General features: G+C 43.2%; 1 protein-coding gene across 1 annotated transcript in view; it reads left to right on the top strand.

Annotated features, from left to right (window-relative positions):
• Window positions 1-21,405, top strand: part of SND1 (staphylococcal nuclease and tudor domain containing 1) — a 424,132-nt gene that overhangs the window by 217,155 nt on the left and 185,572 nt on the right. The window contains exon 13 of the mRNA XM_059074202.2: window positions 18,302-18,412. Within this exon, the coding sequence (XP_058930185.1) occupies window positions 18,302-18,412 (111 nt within the window). The remainder of the gene's footprint in view (window positions 1-18,301; window positions 18,413-21,405) is intronic.

The following is a 21,405-nucleotide window of genomic DNA, read 5'->3' as shown; positions in this document are numbered from 1 at the left end:
AACTTTTTCTATAAAGTACTAGATACTAATATTTCAGCTTTAAGAGCCATATGGTCTGTGTTGGACCTATTCAACTCTACCTTTGTAATGCTAGGGCCGCCAGACAACATGCAAACAATAGGGCGTGGCTGTGTTCCAATGCAACTTTAATTATAAAGAGAGGCAATGAGTTTGCATCCCCTGTTCTAGACGCTGTGGAGATGTGAATAGGTACCTCTAGATCAAGTATTAAACCCAGCCACCTGAATATTATGAAGATGCATCCTTATGACTTAAGGAATGAATTTCTGAAGGCATAGAGCGTATGTCTAAAAAGTTTAGGATGGATAAGATGACAGAGAACTATCCCAAAATTGTCTCTAATGATAACATACGTTCTAATGTTAAATAGCCTCATGCAGAGCATAGTTGGAGAAAAAGAGTGGGTAGGGTTTTAATCAAGACAGTACTTCTAGATTAATAAATGTTATAAATAAATATTTGATTTCACATATATCCAAAAAGTTATGATGAAGAAACACCCCTCCGCCCCCACCAAAATAAATAAATAAATAAGCATACCTGGTATCACATTAAATGCAAGTACATTTTCTTGTAATGTTTTCTCTTGACCCTTACCAAGACTCCGATTTTGTGGAAATGGCTGTATTTGAAAACTGTTTTCAATACAATCTCTTGTGTTTTCGCTTCTTTCTAATTGAACTGTTGCTTTGCTGGTCACTGGCGACAGGACAGTTCTCTTCCTGCGTTGGGTACCCCAGGCAGCCATCCATCTACTCCTGGTTATCTGATCCTATAATCATGTCCTTGTTTTTCTGGATGTCCGATTCTCATTCTTTAAATGCTACCTAAGTCTCGCTATCAGGCACACTTGAAGCTGGAAAACAGCAGTCTTTTACTTTCTTGATTTCCACTTGCTTTCTTATGTCTTTCTCCTTTCTGTCACATTCACCAGATCAGCACTGACTTAACCTTTGCCTTGTCTCAGTTGAAATTTTCAACCTGGTCTCCTTCTGAAGGAAGGCACTGCCTGGCATGAGGAGTTTTGCTGGTCTCCTGGAGACAGTTTCTCTTTCTTTTCAGATGCATCTGGAATAACAGCTGCATTCCCATTCCTGATTAAAATGGGTTCGCACAGCTTCTCATGGCAAAGCACCTGGACTCTTAGGCAAGATTGGGGGTAAAATCCAGACCAGATTCATCACCAGCAGGCTGGGAGGGCCAACTTTTATGGGGTGGGGATAGGCCACGTGAATGAGGATGTGACCAAACTGGCGTTATAAGAGCACCCCTTGTAGCTGTTAAATGTAAAGGATTAGATAATCTGTCATTATGCTAATTCTCAGTAACAGATGGTGGAGAGTTCTGCCTCTCAACAGCAGTTTTTACCCTGGGGGAAATTAGCTCGCACCCAGATCGGCAGTCAGGCAGGAATTTCATTGACAGAGAAACACTACTGGTGATTGCTTTCGTGTGTCCCTCCGAGCACATCTGCACATGTGCTGTTTTCCTGAATTCTCTACAGTGTACATATTCTTGGCCATACCTCTTTGCTTCTTTCTATAGCATTGAGAATTTGAGGTGGTTTCTTTCCATGTGGTTAATTTGGGAAGATCAGTATTGGAAGCAGCTTAGTAATGCTTTTCAGACACGTTTACCCATGTCGTATACTTCTTCAGAGAAAAGATGCCATACAGATAGCAAAAACATTGTTGATCATCAGTCTTTAGAATTGAACTTCAGAGATGAGATGCCAAGCTCTCTAAGTGCCGCACCTTGCCTTGATATAATACTTAAAACAAAAAAGGTTGGGCTTCCCTGGTGGCGCAGTGGTTGAGAGTCCGCCTGCCGATGCAGGGGACGCGGGTTCGTGCCCCGGTCCGGGAAGATCCCACGTGCCGCGGAGCGGCTGGGCCCGTGAGCCGTGGCCGCTGAGCCTGCGCGTCCGGAGCCTGTGCTCCGCAACGGGAGAGGCCACAACAGTGAGAGGCCCGCGTACAAAAAGGTTTAATTAAGCCCTTTGGCTTCATATTGCCTAAGAGTCATCTTGATCCTGCTATTTTTTGTCTGTAAATGATTTCTCTTCAGTATTTTGTTAATTCATAGCTTCACCTGTCCTCTCTATGCTGATGATTATCAACTTTTTTATTTCTCATTGCTTATTCCTACTCCCAACTTACCACATACCTGCTTCTCATTTCCATTTGTATGTCCTGATAATGCTCGTTTTTAAAACTGGCTTTCAAACTGTGTAGCTTGAAATCAGAGTTGATCATCGCTCATACAGGATGTAGTTCCAGATGTGCTTTAAACAGGCATGGTCATTCAGGTTTAATGGGTCAGTAAGTTGGTTCTTGTTCAAGAAGGAGTGCAACCATTTTGGACTGGGAAGTCTAATAGGAACAGCCAGGGACCAGCCATCCATAGCTTTAGTTCCCACCAGGAGCTGAAATTAAGGATGTTTGATCCTGCCTTGGTGTGACCCTTGGGGTCTTGAGAGAAAGCAGTTCAGTGATTAGGTGAAGATTTAGTTGTTTATTGTTAAAGAATTCCCTTATCAGTCCTTTCCTATGTCTCCTGCTATCGCTCTGCTCTGTGCAATCAACAGCTCGGATCTATATTAACTCATTAGCCGTCTAGGGGACGAAGTGAGAGAGTGGCATGGACTTATGTATACTACCAAATGGAAAATAGATAGCTAGTGGGAAGCAGCCGCGTAGCACAGGGAGATCAGCTCAGTGCTTTGTGACCACCGAGAGGGGTGGGGTAGGGAGGGTGGGAGGGGATATATGTGGACGTATAGCTGATTCACTTTGTTATACAGCAGAAACTAACCACCACTGTAAAGCAATTATACTCCAATAAAGATGTTAAAAAGGAAAAAAAAGATGCCTTTTCTAACTGCGGGTTTTCTGCTCTCCATTTCTTCCTGCATAATGCGGCTGGATTAATTTTGCATAAGTTCTGTCTTCATGCTGTTATTTCACTATGAACAGCTATTTTAGATTTTCACAACCACCTTCCGTTAAGCCCCCTACCCCGTTCTCTTGCCCCTCACTCTCAGCAGACAATCTCATCTCCTACTTTCTGGAGAAAATACGGGCTTATCAGGAAAATGCCTTTAACTTCTTAGTCTCTCAGCCCCAAACTTGTCTTCCTCCTGCTTGCTTTCTTACCTCCTCCTTTCCCATCTCTGGAAGATTTCACCCTCTTTCTTTCCGAACTAATTTTTCTACCTACGTGCCCTGAATTCTGTTGCTTTTGGTCTCCTGAGGATTTCGTGCCATCAGCTCTCCCTGCCCCCCTTTTAAAAACAATTTTAAAATATTTCTGTTAAGTCTTCCCTTACCATATCTGCTTTTCCTATTCTTGTCTTCTCTTCCTGGCCAAGTTAATTAAAAGTTAAAAGCAGTTTTAATTCTGTGTCCATTTGCTGTGCATTCTTTACCATCTGGCTTTGGCTACTCCACATCATTGAAACTGAGCCTACCTAGACCAGTGCTTCCCTCAAGGACACTTTTCAATCCTTTTATTTGATCTCTCTGCGGTATTTAAAACATCACAATCTTTTTTGGACTTTTTTTTCCTCCTTTTCAGTACACCATACTTGACTGAATTTCCTTCTGCGACTCTGAATACTTGTCCTCCATCTACTTTGAGCGCCCCTTAAATACTTGCGCTCCCTGAGCTTCTTTCCTCGACCCTCTTCTTCCCCTGCTTGCCCTCCCGGGTGGTCTCATTCATCCCCTGGCTTCAGTTTGCAGGTAGATGCTGCTGATCGACCTGAAATCTGTGTCCCTAGCCCAATTCTTCCCACCAGACTCTCCACCAATGTAGCCAGCTTTTGACTGGATGAACATCACCACTTAGTTACTGAAGCTCAGTATGGCTGAAACGGAGCTCATGGTCTCCCCTTGAAAAGCTGTTTCTTTACTCAAATGATCACATCTTGATTGATGGTGCCACCTTTTACTTAGCCTTTTATTCCACAAATCAAAGTGTCATCCTTATCACCTGTCTCTCCATTCCTGATTACCAACAGGTAGATCTCAGGTTCATTTCAGCCTTTCACTCCTCACTGCCTGGTTTATGCTGTCTGTCTTCCTACTGGCCTTCCTGTTTCTAGTCTGACTCTCTTCTGACCCATTTTGCACACTACTGTTGCAATTTACTTTCTGAAACGAATCTGATTGTTCTCCTGCTTAAAGTCTTCATTAATCATCCCACAGCCTTTAGGATTAACGCAAACCCATGAGCTGACCCTTGCTTACCTCTCCATGTTTATATTTAATATTCCGTGACTCTCATCCATTTCTGTTAAAAAAATAATAATAATAAAAATAAATAATAAATAAATAAAAGCAAAACCACACCATTCTTGAAGTAAGTTTGCTCTGTGTGCCTGGAACATAGATTTTCCTAGCCAGCTCCCACTCACCCTTTAGCTCTTGACTTCTTAGTGAAACTTTACCTTTGGGACCCAGCCAGACTGAGACCCCAGTTCAGCATCTGTGTATGTCCTTCCTCAGGACCCTGTGCTTGCTTAATTACAAGGGTCACAGCACCTCGAATACTAGGTCACAAATATCTTGCCTTTTAATTCCCAGTAGATAATCCAGGAAGGTGGGAGGGCGGGGTGGGGGCATGGAAGCAGACCATATAGGTTCTTGTGGGCCATTGCAAGTATTTGGCTTTGACTTTGAATGAGACGAGACACTGAAGAATTTTGAGCAGAGGAGTGATGGCGAGATCTGTGGACTTTAATCTTAAAAGGATTATTGTGTCTGAGAATTATTATTCTAGTTGAGAATGGAGTTTAGAATCTTTGGTGCCTTCCTCTCTTATTGACATTTTTTAAAACTTTTTAAAACTTGGTTTTGAAGTGATTATAGATTCAAACAAGGGTCCATCCCATGTACACTTTACCCGCCCCCACGTGCCAGTGGTTATGTCTTACACAATTATAGAACAATATCAAAGCCAGGAAATTTGGCATTGGAACAGTGTGTGTGTATAGGTCTGTGCCATTTTTTTTTTTTTTTTTTTTTTTTTTTTTTTTTTTTTTTTTAGGTCTGTGCCATTTTGTCACGTGCGTAGATTCATATAACCACCGCCACAATCAAGACTGACAGATATTCAGTCATTGCAAAGATCTCTTTTGTGCTACCCATCCTAAGCCTTTCCCCTCCCACCATCAGTGACAAACACTAAGCTGTTTTCCATCTGTAGTTTTGAGGTCCCTCTGAGTTGCTGCATGTATCAATAGCTTTTCCAGTCCGTATATGGAAACTGGAAGTGGGCTGACTTGGTGGAAGGGAGCCTGTTTTATGACTTGAGACCTGAGTTCTAGTTCAGTTCAGTCACTAAATGATATTTTATGTCTCTGGGTCTCAGATTAGCCACCTGTAAGATGAGGGAAAGATGAAGGAATTGGAGTAAAGCACTAAGATCTTTTCAGCTCTAAACTCCATGATCATAATGAATGAAGTCTTTGTGATTTTTTTTTTGCTGTCCTGATGAGGTCCACTTTTCTTATTAATACTTACTCTTCAGTAATCTATAGTCTTTTGTATGTTGTTAAGCTCAGAAGGACTTCTCAAACATCTCATAATTGTTTTATTGACATATTGCTGCTACTTACATTTCTCAGGTGTAAACTTGATAGGCGAAAGTAGTACTTGGCGAACCATGGAAATGTGAAGATGATTCTTTGATTTTTCCCTATTTTCAGTGATAAGATGCAGATTCCAGCTCTCCATAACCTAGTGAGCCTCAGAGATACAAGAAACATGGTAAATTGCTGCTAAGTGTCGATTCTATTCTTGAATCAGTTCTTTGAGCACATTTCTACTAATGAGGTCTGTCGGTTTCTTGCTGTTGATAAAAGTTCTTAGCCAAAATAGAAGGTACTAGACAGTAAAGAACCCGCTGGACTTTAGTTTCACTGGTAGAAAATATACCGTATATTTCTTATTTGTTCATCATTCCCTCCTCTTTTTTATATTCCATAGCATTTGGGTAATACATTAAATCTTAAAGACATGGTGGGCATTAAAGAATTGAAGAATCCTCTTAAGTTTGCCCAGCAATCTGGACTTCCAGCATTTACCACCATAGTGTGGGCAGAGAGGAGAGGGCACTCACAGCCCCCAGTGGAAGGACTGGAAGAAATTGTACCCGTGGCCATAGTGCTCCACCAACCACAACCAAAAATGTGTATAAACCCTGAGATCTGTTTAATACTTATTGAAATGATATGTAATCTAATTGGCCTTGAATATTATAAGCTAGTGCTATATAAAGATATGTAAGACTATTGATCAGTAAATCCTAGCTCCCTCTAAAAATTACATTAGAATGTATCTGAGCTGGAACGTATTTTGTAGAGCGTTTAGAGCTACTCTCTCATTTTATGGACATGGAAACTGGTGCAGGCTTAGCTCCTTTGCAAGAGTTTAAACGGCCAGAGCACTGGAGTGAGAACCCAGATCCTCTGCCCTGAATCACGGCTCTGTGCCATGAGTTCTTTATGAAACGAGCTCATAATTGCCCTCTATGGAGAGAGGAAGTGTGGGAAACATTAAGTGGCTTTCACTATTGAAGAATAAATATAAATGCCGTGTGTAACTTCTCTTTTGTTGGATGAAGGAGAACTGGATAAACATTTATTCTTAACATTTCTGTTTTACCATATTCATCTGTTATTATTGTGTTATTTGGTCTCTTCACTCATTCTTTATAACTTAGATGAGGATTTTTTTTTCCCTATTAAAGTGTTGATATTAGATGTGATAATTAGATCCTCCTTTTTAGAATTAACTCTGCCACACTGTGAATGTCTTTTTTTTAGAAAGTTGGTTATAATCACCTCTAATCCCTGTATGTGAATATAGTAGTATCTTTGTAAAAACATAGATACATATTTTCTTGACTTTTAGAAATTTACCTTTCACATATTCCACACTTTAATATGTTTGTAGGTATTCCTAAACCAGCTTTTATTCTTCACTTGGAAAGGGGGAAGGTAACTGCCTCTTACATCCGGTGTTTTAACATGTGACTATTTGGCTTTCAAACACATATGTAAAGACCATATATGCACAAAAGTACGGAATGACTACGGTCAACTTGCGTAGCCGGAGCTCCCATAGGTCAGTGACTTGATTCAGGAGTCAGGGTGATGGTAGGGGACTCTACAAACTGTCAGTTCATTACTCCACCGTTACTGAGGGAGAGAAGTTGAAGGAGGTTTTCACCTTGCACTGCTGTTCTGTAAGATGTTAGTTTCTCAAAGGAAAGAGGAGCAGAGAAAAGAGATGAGGAAAACATGCTTAAGCCTACAATCAGCGTTTATACCTTGTGTTGGAACAGAGAGAAGGAAAAAAAAGTCCTCTGAATCCCCAGAAGGCAAGCAAATTATTATAATTAAATGTTTAATGTATATCTTAGCTGGGATTATTAGTATTAGAGTGATGAAATTTATTACATGATGTGGATGGTTTATTTTTAATGTGTTGATAAATTTTTAATGTATTAAGAGTGTCTTAGATAATTCTTGTGCACAATATCTTCCTATTTTATAGAATTTTAAAAGGACAGCATAATAAAGGGAAATAGGCTGAGAATCAGAAGGCTATCAGATGCCCACTGTGACGGTGTCAGTCTGTGTTTCTTGAGACAACTCATTTAACAATTCTCAGGGTTTCTCTCTGGGTCTGTCTTCATCTATATATGGAGGTTTTGGGATTAGTATATCTCACCGGACTCTCTCTGCTCAAATTCTGTGACTCAGTCAGTTATTACTTTGTTTGCATCCAGCCGCCCACAGAACCCCCTGGGAACTCTGAGAGTGCAGTCAATCAGCTAGCCAGTAAATACTTACTGAGGGCCTACTAAGTGTGTGGCTCTTTTTGGACCAATGGGGAATCTGATCTGGTTAGGAAGACAAGATATGTACACAAAGGAAGATAATAATCTGCAGCAGTAAAAGATAAGTGCCCAACAAATGGCCCAGCCAGAGGAATTGAGATGGGGGACTGCCATGATTGACTGGTTAGACTAAAGCAGGAGGTTGAAAGGCATTAAATGGAATAAGGTTAGAGAAGTATATGAGAGCTCCCTAGTAGAATGCCTCTTTAATAGTCTGTTACCTGTAGTTTATGGCACTGTAGTCAAAAAGAGAACTGGATTTGAAATTTTATGTATTTATTTTCACCAACACAGCAAAAGACGTTGTTGGGAAGGGGCGCCTGGGCACAGAGCTGCAGGGTAAGGGAACCCTGGAGGACTGCTCTGCCACGTGGCTTGCAGTCTCAGCGTTTATGGTTAATGGGGTTAGTTTCGGGGTCGTCTCTGGCCAATCGTCTTGCTTTGCCCTTATTTGGTCTGACTCAGGGTCCTCCCTGGTAGCGTGCACATCTTTCAGCCAAGATGGGGTTCCAGCATGAGGGTTTCTGGGAGGTTAGCAGGACATATCCTCTCCCGCCTCCTCCTTTCCACCCCTCCTGGTTAGTTTTCAATGACAGCGCTGCATCCTTCATCAGGATCTCCTGCTATGAGACAACTCAGGCAAGTGTTATCATTGGGCCTGGCCAAGGCAGGCAGTTTCGGTCAGCGGTTCCCTAAGAGTGTCAGCATTATGTGATATAACAAACTGATGCTAAATTAAGGTTTTTTAACCTTGGATTTGAAATTTTTAAAAATCTGCCTTCTAATTGTGACTCTGCCACTTACTAACAGGATTACTTGCAGCAAGCCTAGAACTGGTTACTTTTTTTTCTTTTTTTTTTTAAGAAATATATGTATACTAACTCTGTGTTACTATAGAAGGATTGGGTTAATGTGTGTTAAAAAGCCTGTCCTATAGTAGACACCCAGTAGATGTTCATTAAATCTGGAATCATTATCGGAAAATTTCAAACAAGGTTTCTGTGACTGTGGTAGACTGGAGAATGAAGATTAAGAGGATTCAACTGACAGTGCTCAGGATTGGTCAGCTTTGCTAGGATGCCAGGTAGGGGGAGGCTGCGGTCGAGGTGAGAAGTAGTGGGGGCCGCAGCTGAGTTAGAGAAAGAACAGATTACAAAACAGTCGTGGGAGAAGCATTGGTGACTTGAATTCAAAGTTCGGACAACGAATTTTATCTGGGAATGAGTAGAGATGTCAGGCCTAGGTGACTGGGAATATGCTGGTCCCACAATTAGAGATGCTCGGAGAATGAGCTGATTTGGTGGATTTCAGAAAAGCTTAATCTGGGGAAGTGAGCTTTATTTTTGAAATGCTGAGTTTTACTTGGTGATGAGTCATGCAAATTCACATGTCCTGCAAATAGTTTGAAATGTAAATGCATGGCATATTTAGCAATGAGTGGACCAGTTTGGATTGGAAGTGCATATTTGTTAGACAGCCTACTTCAAGCTAAATACAGTATTTAATTATCTTAATTGTTTTTGAGGGATCTAGTTGTCTCCTGGGAAACAAAGATGGTTGTCCAATAGAGGGAGTGTCACTTTGGGTGTATACCCCATGTACTGGCCTGTAGTAGAGGGAGATTCAAGTTAGTCCATGAAGTTTCTGTCTATGAAACAGACATTGTTTTCTTGCCTTATTCTGAGAGTTGGAGATTGGGGTAAATATCTGAAGTGGCATTGTTTTATTGTTGCTTACATTTAATATGTCCCTCATACCTCAACCAAGGTTCATCATTGGCCTAACCTCCTCTGATATTTTGCTGACTTGGAAGTACGGCGATACTCAGAGAGGAGCTGGCATAATAGAGTATAATACCATGTTTTCCTTGTCTTATAAAGCCATAACCAGGATATTGCTGAATAAATGGAGTTGTCATATAAGAGGTGGCAATAAGATTACAGTACTGCAGAAATCCTGGGGGCAGAATAAAATTTAGTATTTAGTAAGCATAACTATGTGGTGTTAATGCTTCTTCCCCTTCCTTTTTAAAGTTGTTTTGGCCCATATTTTCAACTATTCTTTTCCCCAGACAGAATTAGGGAATGAATTAGGTGTTCAATTCTACCGCTTCCAAGTATATTTCTGTCTTATTTTCTGTCAGTTTTTTCAGGAGAATCAGGGTTGGTGTGCTGTCGTGTAGGGCTTGAGTGGGACTAGGGTAATGGGAGTGTTTGGGCTCAGATACATCTTGGAGCAGAGAAACAGCTGTTCTTGATAGGTCAAGTGAGAAGTCACATCTCTTCATCACCCAGTTTTTTACACCCTGCTCCCTAGATATCTTTGCTTTTATTTCTTTTCTTCCCAAACTGAAGAGTGCTCTTGGTGTTCAGTGGGTTGTGGCCTGTGAAGCTGGTGAGGCTTTTGTCTATGCTCAGGGGTAAGCCTACTCTTAATACTGAAGCTTGGATGGATGTTTGTGTTGGGGATTCAAGGATTTCTCTTACTACAAAGCAGTATTTTTTTTTGTGGAATGATTTTTTTTTTCTTTCCCCTTTCTCTCCCCTCCCTCGTTCCTCCTTTCTTTCCTTTCTTCATTTCTACAAGTCTTGTTTATGGGTCTCCTTTGGCTTCATTTTAACCGTATGCATCCTTTTGGATTCTTCCAGCTGGACTTAGTCCATATCAGTCTGTATTGGTTTCTTTCCATCCCCGTCCCCATGAGGGAGAATGAATAGGATTTATGAAAGTATAAAGACCAGAGTCCTTGTTCTGAAGAGTTCTTGATTTTCATAATCTCAAATCCAGTCTCTAGAAAATGCTCTCATTGGTAGAACGGTTGTGTTTAGAACCTGTATATATTCTGAATGCTCATTAAGTATGAGCTACTTATTGGAGAGTATTTTGTTTGAAAGGGTGCCTTTTTGCTTGATTAGCTTCTAAGGCTGTTCAGGTCAGTCCATTCCATACTTGCCTGTTCTTGAGTCTGGCTTTCTGGGGTCATGCTTCTTTCTGGGTCATGCCATGTTTCATGTTCCATATAACCACAGCTGGGTTGGTGGGTTGACAAAAGCAGTCACCTTTGGCTCTGTGTCTGGAGTGAGTATGTCCTGCCCTAAGACTCTTAACCACTGCTTTTTCTCCCTCATTTCACTGTAGTTTCTAAAGCCTGGGTAGGGACATGGAGGCTTTTGAATCTTCTTTGTTGTTTTTGATCTGTGTTATGAGTTCCAGGAACGTCTCTAGCCACCGTTTGGATCCTCTGGTGACTATCCTGGTGACAGGACTTGTTAAACAGAATATGGAATCATTAAGAGTAAAAAGATCCAAAAAAATCTATTTTAGTTATTTTTAGAATTAACATTATTAGTTCAAGGGGTGAGTGAAAAAATAGGGAAGATGGTGGGAGAGAGATTTGGGAAGTCTGTAAAGCATGTCGTGCCACCTCAGATGTTTCTAATTATTGATGCTTCTAAAACAGAATCTCCTGTCTACATATGCTGCTTGGTTATGTGGGAAGTGCCTCCTGGATGTATTTTAAGAAAATAAAAATGGGAAACTCATTGTTCCAGATTCTTGGGAATTCAGTCTAAGATTGGAGGATAAAAGACACTGGGTGGGAGAGGCAAAGTGCGACCCTTGGAGACGCTGTCATACTAGCTTGTGGTAGCTCCCTGTTGGTCTGTTGGGCTTTTTCCTAGTTTGAGGCCTGGGGAAAAAACAGTAGTCGGTAAAGATACTTGTTCACTGCCTATTGTCGTAGATCCCTCTCATCTAGAATTCTACTCTCACCCTTTACAATCTTATTTTGTCAGCCTATAAAAGCCAAGTCTATCTCAAGCTTGAAATTGCCAGGTTCTTGCCTGATGTGGGTATTAGAGGTCTGTGTGTGAACTTGCAGAGAAGATGGGAGGGGAACCTGTCCTTGGGGCCTGGTAGCCATTAATCATTTTCCCCACTTCTTTGCCCTCTTAGACTGAGAGCCCATGTTTTCTGTGTATATGAGTAAAGGTGGCCCTAATATTCTGAAGAAGATAGCTATCCAGTTCTCCTCACTTTCTGCCTCATTATCGAATCTTGTGGTGATCTCTCCCTCCTTCCTTGTCTCTAACTTATTTGCAGAGAAAGACATCAGCCCCCCATAGGATCCCTGTGGTTCAGCCCCACAGAAGCACATTCCTATATAGCCAAGACATGAGATGAGCCATCCAATACGTTAGAACTTAATATGGGAACCCTGTCAGCCAGAGCTCTCCATCTCAGCACTTTTGAGGAAGCCTGTCCTTGTCTTGAAGGTCCAGCCAATGTGGAAACAAAGCAGAGGCAGTTTCCCAGCATAAGATACTGGAGTCTTTGAGGGTCATGGGTGACAGAGACCCTGGCTACATGCCTGATGTCTTGTTGTTTGCACAGTGAATAGCCATGGGGTACCTTTTGTGCTCAGCTTATGAAATTTGACCCACGGGGCCTTGAAGTTATTGTAGAGAAGTCTCGGGGAGTGTGTGTATGTGTGTGCATGTATGTGCACACGTGAGATAGGTACCTCTGCTAGAGATGATGTGACCATTATAAATGAATTGAGCTGTTAACTATCTTCCAACCATTTCCTTTAGCCTTGACTCAAATATAGTGTAAAGGCATTTCTTTATGGGCTTACTTTATTCTGAATATGTGTCCACATGTTTGTTTGCCTTAAGGAAATACTCTGCTTTGTAATCTCCATGGACATCTACTTCAGTGACTGATAAAATGTTGATGGTGTTTAAGTGGAAAATGTTTAGTTCAAATAGCTAGAGATCTATGAGCCAGAGCCATTGAGAGTTATGTGTTATCCTTACTCAGATGGAGAATGAAGTGTGTGTGTGTGTGTGTGTGTGTGTGTGTGTGCGCGCGTGCACACACCTGTGTGTGTTCTGGTGTTATGCCTTATGTCCACTCTTGAAATATTCTTATCCATTTACCCCAGGTTCTCTTGACAAGTAGCGTATACCCTTTAAATTAGCTCTACTGTTAGGACCAAACTGTGAAAGTCAAAGAATGTGTGAGACACTGTATGTGTGTATGTAGGGAAGATTATTCATGTAAGGAAAAGAATTAAGGATAATGGAAGGCGGGCTTCCCACTGTCAGAAGGGATGTATAAATATGGAAAGGAAGAAAACTACACGAGCCCTGTAGGGTTGGAATGGGGTTTTAGTACCTTTGTGAACTCATGGTGTGTTGGTTCGGTTTCTCCAAAAAGCTGATGCCAAGACAGGATTAAACGGACAAAAGGTTAATTGGGGGAAATTGAGGGAAAATGGGAAGGGAGCTGGAGGAGGCTGTGAATATGCCTAACCTCTGTGGAAAAGGGAGGGATGGGAAGGCTGAATTGGAAAAACCTAAGCTGGGGCTGTGGGCAGTTGTAAGAGTTTCAGCAAAGGTGATAAGGAGTCCTCAAAGCCAAAGCTGCCTGTCAGAGGAGTGCCAGGTCTCTCAGCAATAGGCCTGCCTTAGTATTTCCACTGCACCCAGTCACTGGCTAGAAGCAGCTGGTGGGAAGCATAGCCTTGGCGGAAAGAGTGATGGGTTTCAGAGCATAGCAGCTGGGGCTGTCAGTCAATTATGCTTCCTGCAGTCAGAGATCCGAGAGGCACATTTTCATGACTGCCACACATGGTTTTCAATAGTTATAGATATAGAAATAAATGTATGGAGATAAAAATGTAAATGTGGACTACTTGGATAAATGGCTAATTTCAGAGCTGCAGAAAACAGTGGAAGATGAGCCTGGAACGCATCGTGCCTGAAAGCAAGGAAGTGCTCAGACAATGACAGGACACAGGAGCCAGCTTGACTTGGCTCCCACTGGCCAAACTGGGAAAAATTTCAGCATCAGAATAAAAAATGATGGTAGTGGATTATATGACCCTTTAAATGAAATATTTCATGGCAGTATACCTATACAAATCAATAAATGAATAACTTGGGAGTTTGATGAAAATTACATAGTTCAAAGTGTCTCTTTTCAGTATCTATTGTAAAAAGGAAGAAAGTAACTTTACAGTGGAGAAACCTGGTAGACACTACCCGAATCAAGTGATCAAAATGAACATTATCTGTAAATTACACATCATTTCAAAGGAGGCCATGGGAACAACACAGCATCACTTCTGTGACATTCCTGCCGAAGATTCATAACTTGCCTCTGAGCATAGAGACACCAGACAGGCCAAAATTACTGGCCTATACTCTTGAAAAGTTTCAAGGTCGTGGTAGACTATAATCATGGTAGACCGTTCCAGGCAGAGGAGACAGGACAACAAAATGCAACACCTGATTCTGAGCTAGATCTGGTTTCCCCTAAGTTCTCTATTGAAACAGTTGGCAACATTTGTGTAGGGTTGTGGGTTAGATGGCAGTAATGTGTCCATACTGATATCCTGGCTCAAGTCATTATTTTCTGATTATGTCAGAAAATGTCCTGGTTTGTAGGAAATGCACACTAAAGGTTTCGGGGATGGTGGTATAACAGGTCATTTACTCTCAAACTGAATCAAAGGTTGGCACGTTCTTCGTTACTACTGTATGTGCAATTTTTTTGGTAAGATTGTTTTCAAACTACCCCCCTCCTCTCCCCTCCCACACTTTTAAGTAATCTAGGTAATTTTAGTCAGTTATCTGATCTATCCATATATTGATTGTTACTTCCAATCTTGGGTTTGGGGCGTGGGGATGGGGAAGGCAGGCAAAGGTATGATCAGATAATTATAGCCTACTGTGACTGCAATCTACTTTAATCCTATTCTCATATACGGGCACAGAACACCTTTTCTCCAGGTTGGCAGAATATAGTACCCCATGGTTTCAAAGATATCTTATGAGAAAGTATGAGCTTTTGCAACCTGCTTGCTATAGAAATGAGTGGACGGGGAGGGTGTCAACTACATGGAGATCTTTTGAGAAAGCTTGCAAAGACCCACGTTGCTTGTGCTTCTATCAGGAACATCTGATCTTGACTAGTGGAAACGGTTCGCTTCTCATATAACCTAAAATTCTCCTTGAGTTTGAAGAAGCATTTGAATCCCAGCACTAATTCTCTTGATGTTTCTAGCTGATACAGAGAGAGATGATTTCCTGTTAGACCTCCACTCCAAGGCTGTTAGGTCGGTCCCTTTTTGTATGCTGATTGTGAATTACCCATTCAAACCAGACATATATAATTAGAGTAGAATTACTGATACACTCAAGAAAGCAGAACTTATAAATTTGTCTAAAGCAGCATAATGTCATGGCACATGATTTAATGTTCTCTTTTCTTATTGGGCAACTAATCAGTGCAGTGGTGTTGAGTTCCGAGCCATCTTTGGCCGGGAGAGATCTCCTGACCTTTTTTCATTAGTGGCCAAAAGAAATGAATGAGAGAGTCAAGTACATGGATCTAGGCTAATTCCATTTTAGTGGTCTCCCTTTCATTCTCTCTCTTTTTAAAAAATTTATCTATTTTATTTATTTTATTTTTGGCTGCATTGGGTCTTTGTTGCTGAGTGCGGGCTTTCTCTAGTTGCGGCGAGCGGGGGCTTCTCTTGCTGCAGAGCACGGACTCTAGGCGCATGGGCTTCAGTAGTTGTGGCACGTGGGCTCAGTAGTTGTGGCTTGCCGGCTCTAGAGTGTAGGCTCAGTAGTTTTGGCGCACGGGCTTAGTTGCTCCACGGCATGTGGAGTCTTCCAGGACCAGGGCTTGAATCCGTGTCCCCTGCATTGGCAGGAGGATTCTTAACCACTGTGCCACCAGGGAAGCTCCCTTTCATTCTCTTTAAATACAAGTGTTAGATAATGGAGAGGAGAATAACAAAAGCTGGGAAGGCATGTAGAAAGCTTTTGTCCTGAATTCTATGCTGGGCAAGCTTGGCTAATAAATGCTTAGGATAAGAAATAATGTTCCCGTGCTGTATTTCCAAAACGATCAGATGTTTTTCTCATACTTGGGTACAGAGCAAGAAAGACCCAGCCCTTGCCCGCTCAGACCTCGTAATTTCAAATTGGAAGATAGATGATGAATTAATTGTGATATGCTGCGATGTCACAGGGGAGCACACACCAAGAAGAAAATACATGTGGTGTGATTCTCACATGCCTGGCTCATAGGAGGGGCCCCATAATGATGTCTGCCATTGTTTCCTGTGTTTTTACTGTCCATGCTGCTGAGTACTAGCATCGCAACCATTCTTCCAGGAGAAGTCTGTATTTAGAGAAAAGAAGCTAAGGGAATATGGCTCACACTGAAGCTTTGGAGAGAAGGGAGGGAAGGTGGTGGGCAGGTTGTGGGGTTTCGAATCTGAGGCCCTAAATGGTTTGTAGACATTTGCTGGCAGGATCCAGAGGGCGAGAACCCTGCAGGAGAGGGAAGGGTTGTGCCCTTGGTTCTCTGCTGGCCACACAGGAACTCAGTTCAATACTGTGAATTGATTGGAGCAGAATTAACCAGGGTGGATCATTAAACATTTGTGCTATTTTGCTTAGTATTCTCTAGCTTTTCGTATAGAAGCTTATTTGTGTGAATTCTCCCTCTTCTGCCCTGTCATTCCAACTTTCTTCTCCAGACCCCATGTGTTGACTGTAAAATGTCAATGCACCGCTATTCCAGATGCACTAGTACCAAACGTGTCTTTGTTCTTCTGGCATTTCCAATCACTAAGCCGTCGCAACCTGTCACAGGTGGGCTCGTCCCCATCTTCTCTCTGGCCTCTTGGTGGGTGGAGCCTCTCTCCTGCCCTTTCAGGCCTTTGGTGACACCCTTAGTTAAATTCTCCCCATACAGCATCATCTACAGCTGCTGATTTGGGGCTGCTGGCATTCTCCACACTGCCAAACCCAGCTCTGTGATAATGGCAACGTTTGCCAGCACGCTTATGCAGTGACTCAGGAGACAGGGTGGCCAGCAAAGCAGCCTCTTTGTGGGAGTGGATTTTGAGAAGTGCTAATTCCGTGGCAGTTTGGAGATATTAATATCATGCTGGCAGTAGATAAGCAGGCAGCAGAGGGGCACATAATGAGAAGGGAATCAGCCACAGCATCTTTTCCTCCTTTATCTTCCCGCACATATCCCCCCTCCCCTTTTTTTAAAGTAAATCCCTGGGTTTTGATGAGGAGAACCCTTAAGTGGCTTAAACATGCCTATAGACTGCTTAGCCCGGCTCACTGCATCCCCACAGCCTGAGAGTCTAAGAGCCACTAGAGTTAACTGCATTCCCCAGCGACACTAAATCGTAGCATATGGTACAGTAGCCTATTGCTTACCGTCCCTCCTCCCTAAAGGGCAGCTCACCAGATGGTCTGAGTGGGGCCTTTGGTGTAATTATGACAAACACAAAGAAAGACATAACCGCCGCTCTCCCCCAGTGATATTATGCCTCTTGTTTTGCAGTACTTGGCTACAGGTAACTTCTGAAAATTTGTTTTCCCAGCTTCATTTCCGCCCATCAAAGGTCCCTTTCCACGTTGCGGGGCGGGGGGTGGGGGGGACCATGCAAATACGCTTCTTTAGTTGTCTGAGCGCCATTTCCAGTGTACTCTCCTGAGTAGATGGAAGCCACTCATAGTGGCCCCGCTTTCTTCTTCTAGTGAAGAAAAGATTCAGCACGTTGGAGGAATTTTTTTGAAGCAGGATTCTAATCTGAATATCCTGTGGTCCTAAAAGGACTGTTGGGAGTATTGCTTCAAAGCTGGTCATCACAGGGTTTATACTTTTTACTTTGTTTCCCTGGCTCATGCGGGTTTTTTTTAAAGATCTTTCGTTCCACCCCAATGCCCCCCTCTCCCCCACCCCCACCCCCAATTCCTTCCTAGCCTCACCTCCTCCAAGCCCCCTTTGGGTTGAGGGGAGAGCCAGTGTTGGGAGTTCTGATGAGAAGAGACGCACTTTGAGTGTTATGTGAAACCAGTGTTGCCAACGTTACCAAACTGGAACGCGGTATTTTCTAGTTCCAGTATAGGCTAGAAAGGAGATTTTGAGAAATTTAGGTCATGCTTTTATGTGCTTTGTTTTTTTTTTTTATCTGCGTGCCTGATATTTTAGAGCAGACTTTTCTTGAGGGTAGTGGCTTGTTTATAACATTCTGTAAATAGCCCCGCGTAATGTGGGCTTTTTACAGATATTTTCTGCCAGGTTTTATGTATGGATTGATATAGCATCTGACTGTACTAACCAGAAAAATGCTGAGCCAGGGGACTTGGTTATTCCTCCTTTTTATTTGGATTTCTAGCTTAGCAACTCATTGGTCTTGAAATCCTTGGCTTCTCCCTACCTCTGCCAGGATGCGTTAAGACCTACCTCCAGGTGCTAACTTATTATTGCTGTTGACTGAGCCCCACATGCACCTCGAGTGCTCACTGACCTATCTTTTCTGTTGCAGAAACATTGCCGAGGCCCTTGTCAGCAAAGGTCTGGCCACGGTGATCAGATACCGGCAGGACGACGACCAGCGGTCCTCTCACTACGATGAGCTGCTCGCCGCCGAGGCCAGGTGAGATGCATAATGTAAATTAAAGTGAACGCCTTGGGTCCCCGGGCCCCACTTTTTTCTTTCCCACTGTCCTGCCCCTCCCTGAGCAGAATACGACAGAAAACAACATGCTGAGAGTGCTTGTATTCTTTTATTTCCCCGATCAACAGAAAAGGGACCTCACTTCAAACTTGGAATCTAACCTTGGTTAAACACGCTTGGGCCTCCGTTTTTTTTAATCTGCAAAGTTTAGGCGTATATTAGATATGATCTTCCTAGTAGATGCCGTAAAATGAACGACAGATGAGAAACTTCCACGTGGAACACTTTCATCTCCACCATCCTTTCCTTCCCTGGGACAAACAGTGGAGCCCTGCTTACTGTGCAGGATGTTTGCCTCGGGTTCTTCCCTCCAGAGGCCTCTGCTCCCCGGCCCCTCCCATTTGTCACCTCTAGACCTTTTGTCATGTACAAAGGAAATGAAAACATTTATTAGGAAATGAGTTTGCGTCTCACACTTCTGACAGCTGACAGGAGAGCATTTGTGAGAAGCCCTGTGACATTTTCCTTTTGTCCTTCATCCCCATGGCTGGTTGCCCCAAGGACACGCGTGCTGCTCAGCAGTATTTCCTACCAGGAGTTCCTCAAGGCTCTTTCACACGGGGCCTTCTGTCACTGGGCGGTGCTGGGAACAAAGCGATTCCTCCAGCCTTCCGGGGAAACAGAGCCAGAACTCGGTGATGATCGCTTTTCTGACTCGGAGAGCTTAGCAGACTGCTGGGCTCAACCGAATGTATCCATTGTTTCAGAGTGATTGCAGGCACTTGCCTCACGCAGACATTTTTCTGTGACCTAGGACTTAGTTTGTTCTAGAAGTTTGGCAATTGCCAGCTTATGCTCCACGGATAGAGGAGGAATGAGTTTGAGCACATGCTGTCTATACTTTAGACTTCGTCATCGAGAACATCACTTCTCTTGCTCTTTGGCCCAGAACGTTGCCCTGATACGTGACATTTACCTCTAACATCATGTCACATCCTGATGGATAGGGTATCTGTAGAACGTCACACAGAATGTCAGCTAAGAAAGCAGTCTGTCAGGTTGCTGTGGCTTTTTGGATTCTTTCCTGTGGGCTTTTCCCAGTAGGACCTGCCTAGGGACCTAAGTCTTATTCTTCTCTCCCTGCCTATATTATCGCTAAGCCAACTGGGCTGAAAGAACCCATAGTGGGAAATGTGGCTTCACATCTCTGACTACTATTTGATGATCTTGCTATTCTAGGAAATGGGCAATGATTAGACTGTTCTTTAGGTGGGATTTGGGGGGTTGGGGGGGTGGGGAGGTTCGTGCTGGGCACACTCAGTCTGATCTGGTGGCAACTTGGAGAAGCGGTTATGTATTCCCAGTGTAGCAGGAGCACTTAGCAATACAGTGGGATCTAGAGTCCCATTTTCTGCCCTGGGTTCACTCTGTCACTGGTGAATGTTTAACTCTGACAGGCAGGTAAGCATGAAAATAATTTGCCTAGCTGCTCTGGAAAGTGAGGCCACAACAGGCTCTCTTATTATGCTGTTGTGCTACAGTGTTTAACGAGGAGGCAGAGCTAGGTGACATTTTTTAGGTTTTATAAAGAAAACAGCCTTTTTAGTCTGGTACTCATTTTGAGCTGATAGAATGTAACAAGACGCTTGCCTGTTAAAGCAGTGAGCTGCCTAGAGATAATTGTGTCGAGCCACTACTTTCCCTCGGATGGTGGAAAAACTGGCTCCGGAGTCATTGCACTGCTGCAGGTAGAGTAAACGGAGAGGAATTAAGCACTTCCCCTGGCCAGTGAGGCATTGCGGCATTGCCATGAGGCAGTACACATCTTAGAAAGCTTTAGGAGAAGTGGCCCACATGACCTGCGAATGAGTCCTCCTTGGGAGCGGTGCTGTCCGCAAGTCCCATGCCAACCCCAGCGAGAAAGACCAGAACACCTGCCAGATAGGAATGGTGGCCTTATAGCCATCGAAGACTATTTTCAGTGCAGAATGCACCCCACTTTTTGGGAAAATGATAGTCGACCTCACCGCAAGAGCACCTCTTCTCTGACACTGCTTTATTTTAGGTCGCCTTCGGTTTGAAGCACTCTGGCCCCTATGAGACATTCCCTGTGTGGTTTTTTTTTAAAACATTATGTATGTATGTATGTATGTATGGCTGCGTTGGGTCTTCGTTGCTGCGCGCAGGCTTTCTCTAGTTGCAGCAAGCAGGGGCTTCTCTTGCCGCGGAGCACGGACTCTCAGCACGTGGGCTCAGTTGTGGCTTGCAGGCTGTAGAGCGCAGGCTCAGTAGTTGTGGCGCACGGGCTTAGTTGCTCCGCGGCATGTGGGATCTTCCCGGATCAGGGATTGAACCCGTGTGTCCCCTGCATCGGCAGGCGGATTCTTAACCACTGCGCCACCAGGGAAGCCCTCCCTGTGTTGTTACATGCTGCTTCTGCCCCTTATCCTACCTGTCTAGTGAATATGATCTGAGTTTAGGTTGTTTTCCTCTAGATAGATGAGCTATATTTTTTTCCAGTTGAACTCGGCCTTGTAATTATTATGCCCCTGTTGATGCGGTCCCTCCACCTCCCAGCTGAGTGGCCTCTGCAGATCTCATTAGCGAGTTGTTTACTCCTTTCCTTGGCCCTGAATAGAACCCCTAAACAAGAATGGCTTTGCTATTGACCCCAAGTCTTTCACCGCTTGGACTGTCACTTAACTGCCTTTTGTTTATCATCCTTCAGCCGCTTTTTAAACTCCAGTGATTGTGTACCGAACCAAGCCAATTTGAATTAATTTCCCAAGTAAAATTTCTTGAGGTACTGTATCTAATGCTTTAGCAAAGGCCAAATTAATAACATCTGCTGTGTTCATGGCAAGTCACTCATCCTGGAACTCTTTTGGTCAGTGATAAGTGGGTGAAGGTAACATGGCAAGGCCAGCATTCTCCTGAGTCCCTGCCCACAGGGATGGTGATTCCAAGAGACT

This window comes from Kogia breviceps, chromosome 9, assembly GCF_026419965.1.
Source record: "Kogia breviceps isolate mKogBre1 chromosome 9, mKogBre1 haplotype 1, whole genome shotgun sequence".
NCBI lineage: Eukaryota > Metazoa > Chordata > Mammalia > Artiodactyla > Physeteridae > Kogia > Kogia breviceps.
This window is presented reverse-complemented; position numbering and strand designations above follow the sequence as displayed.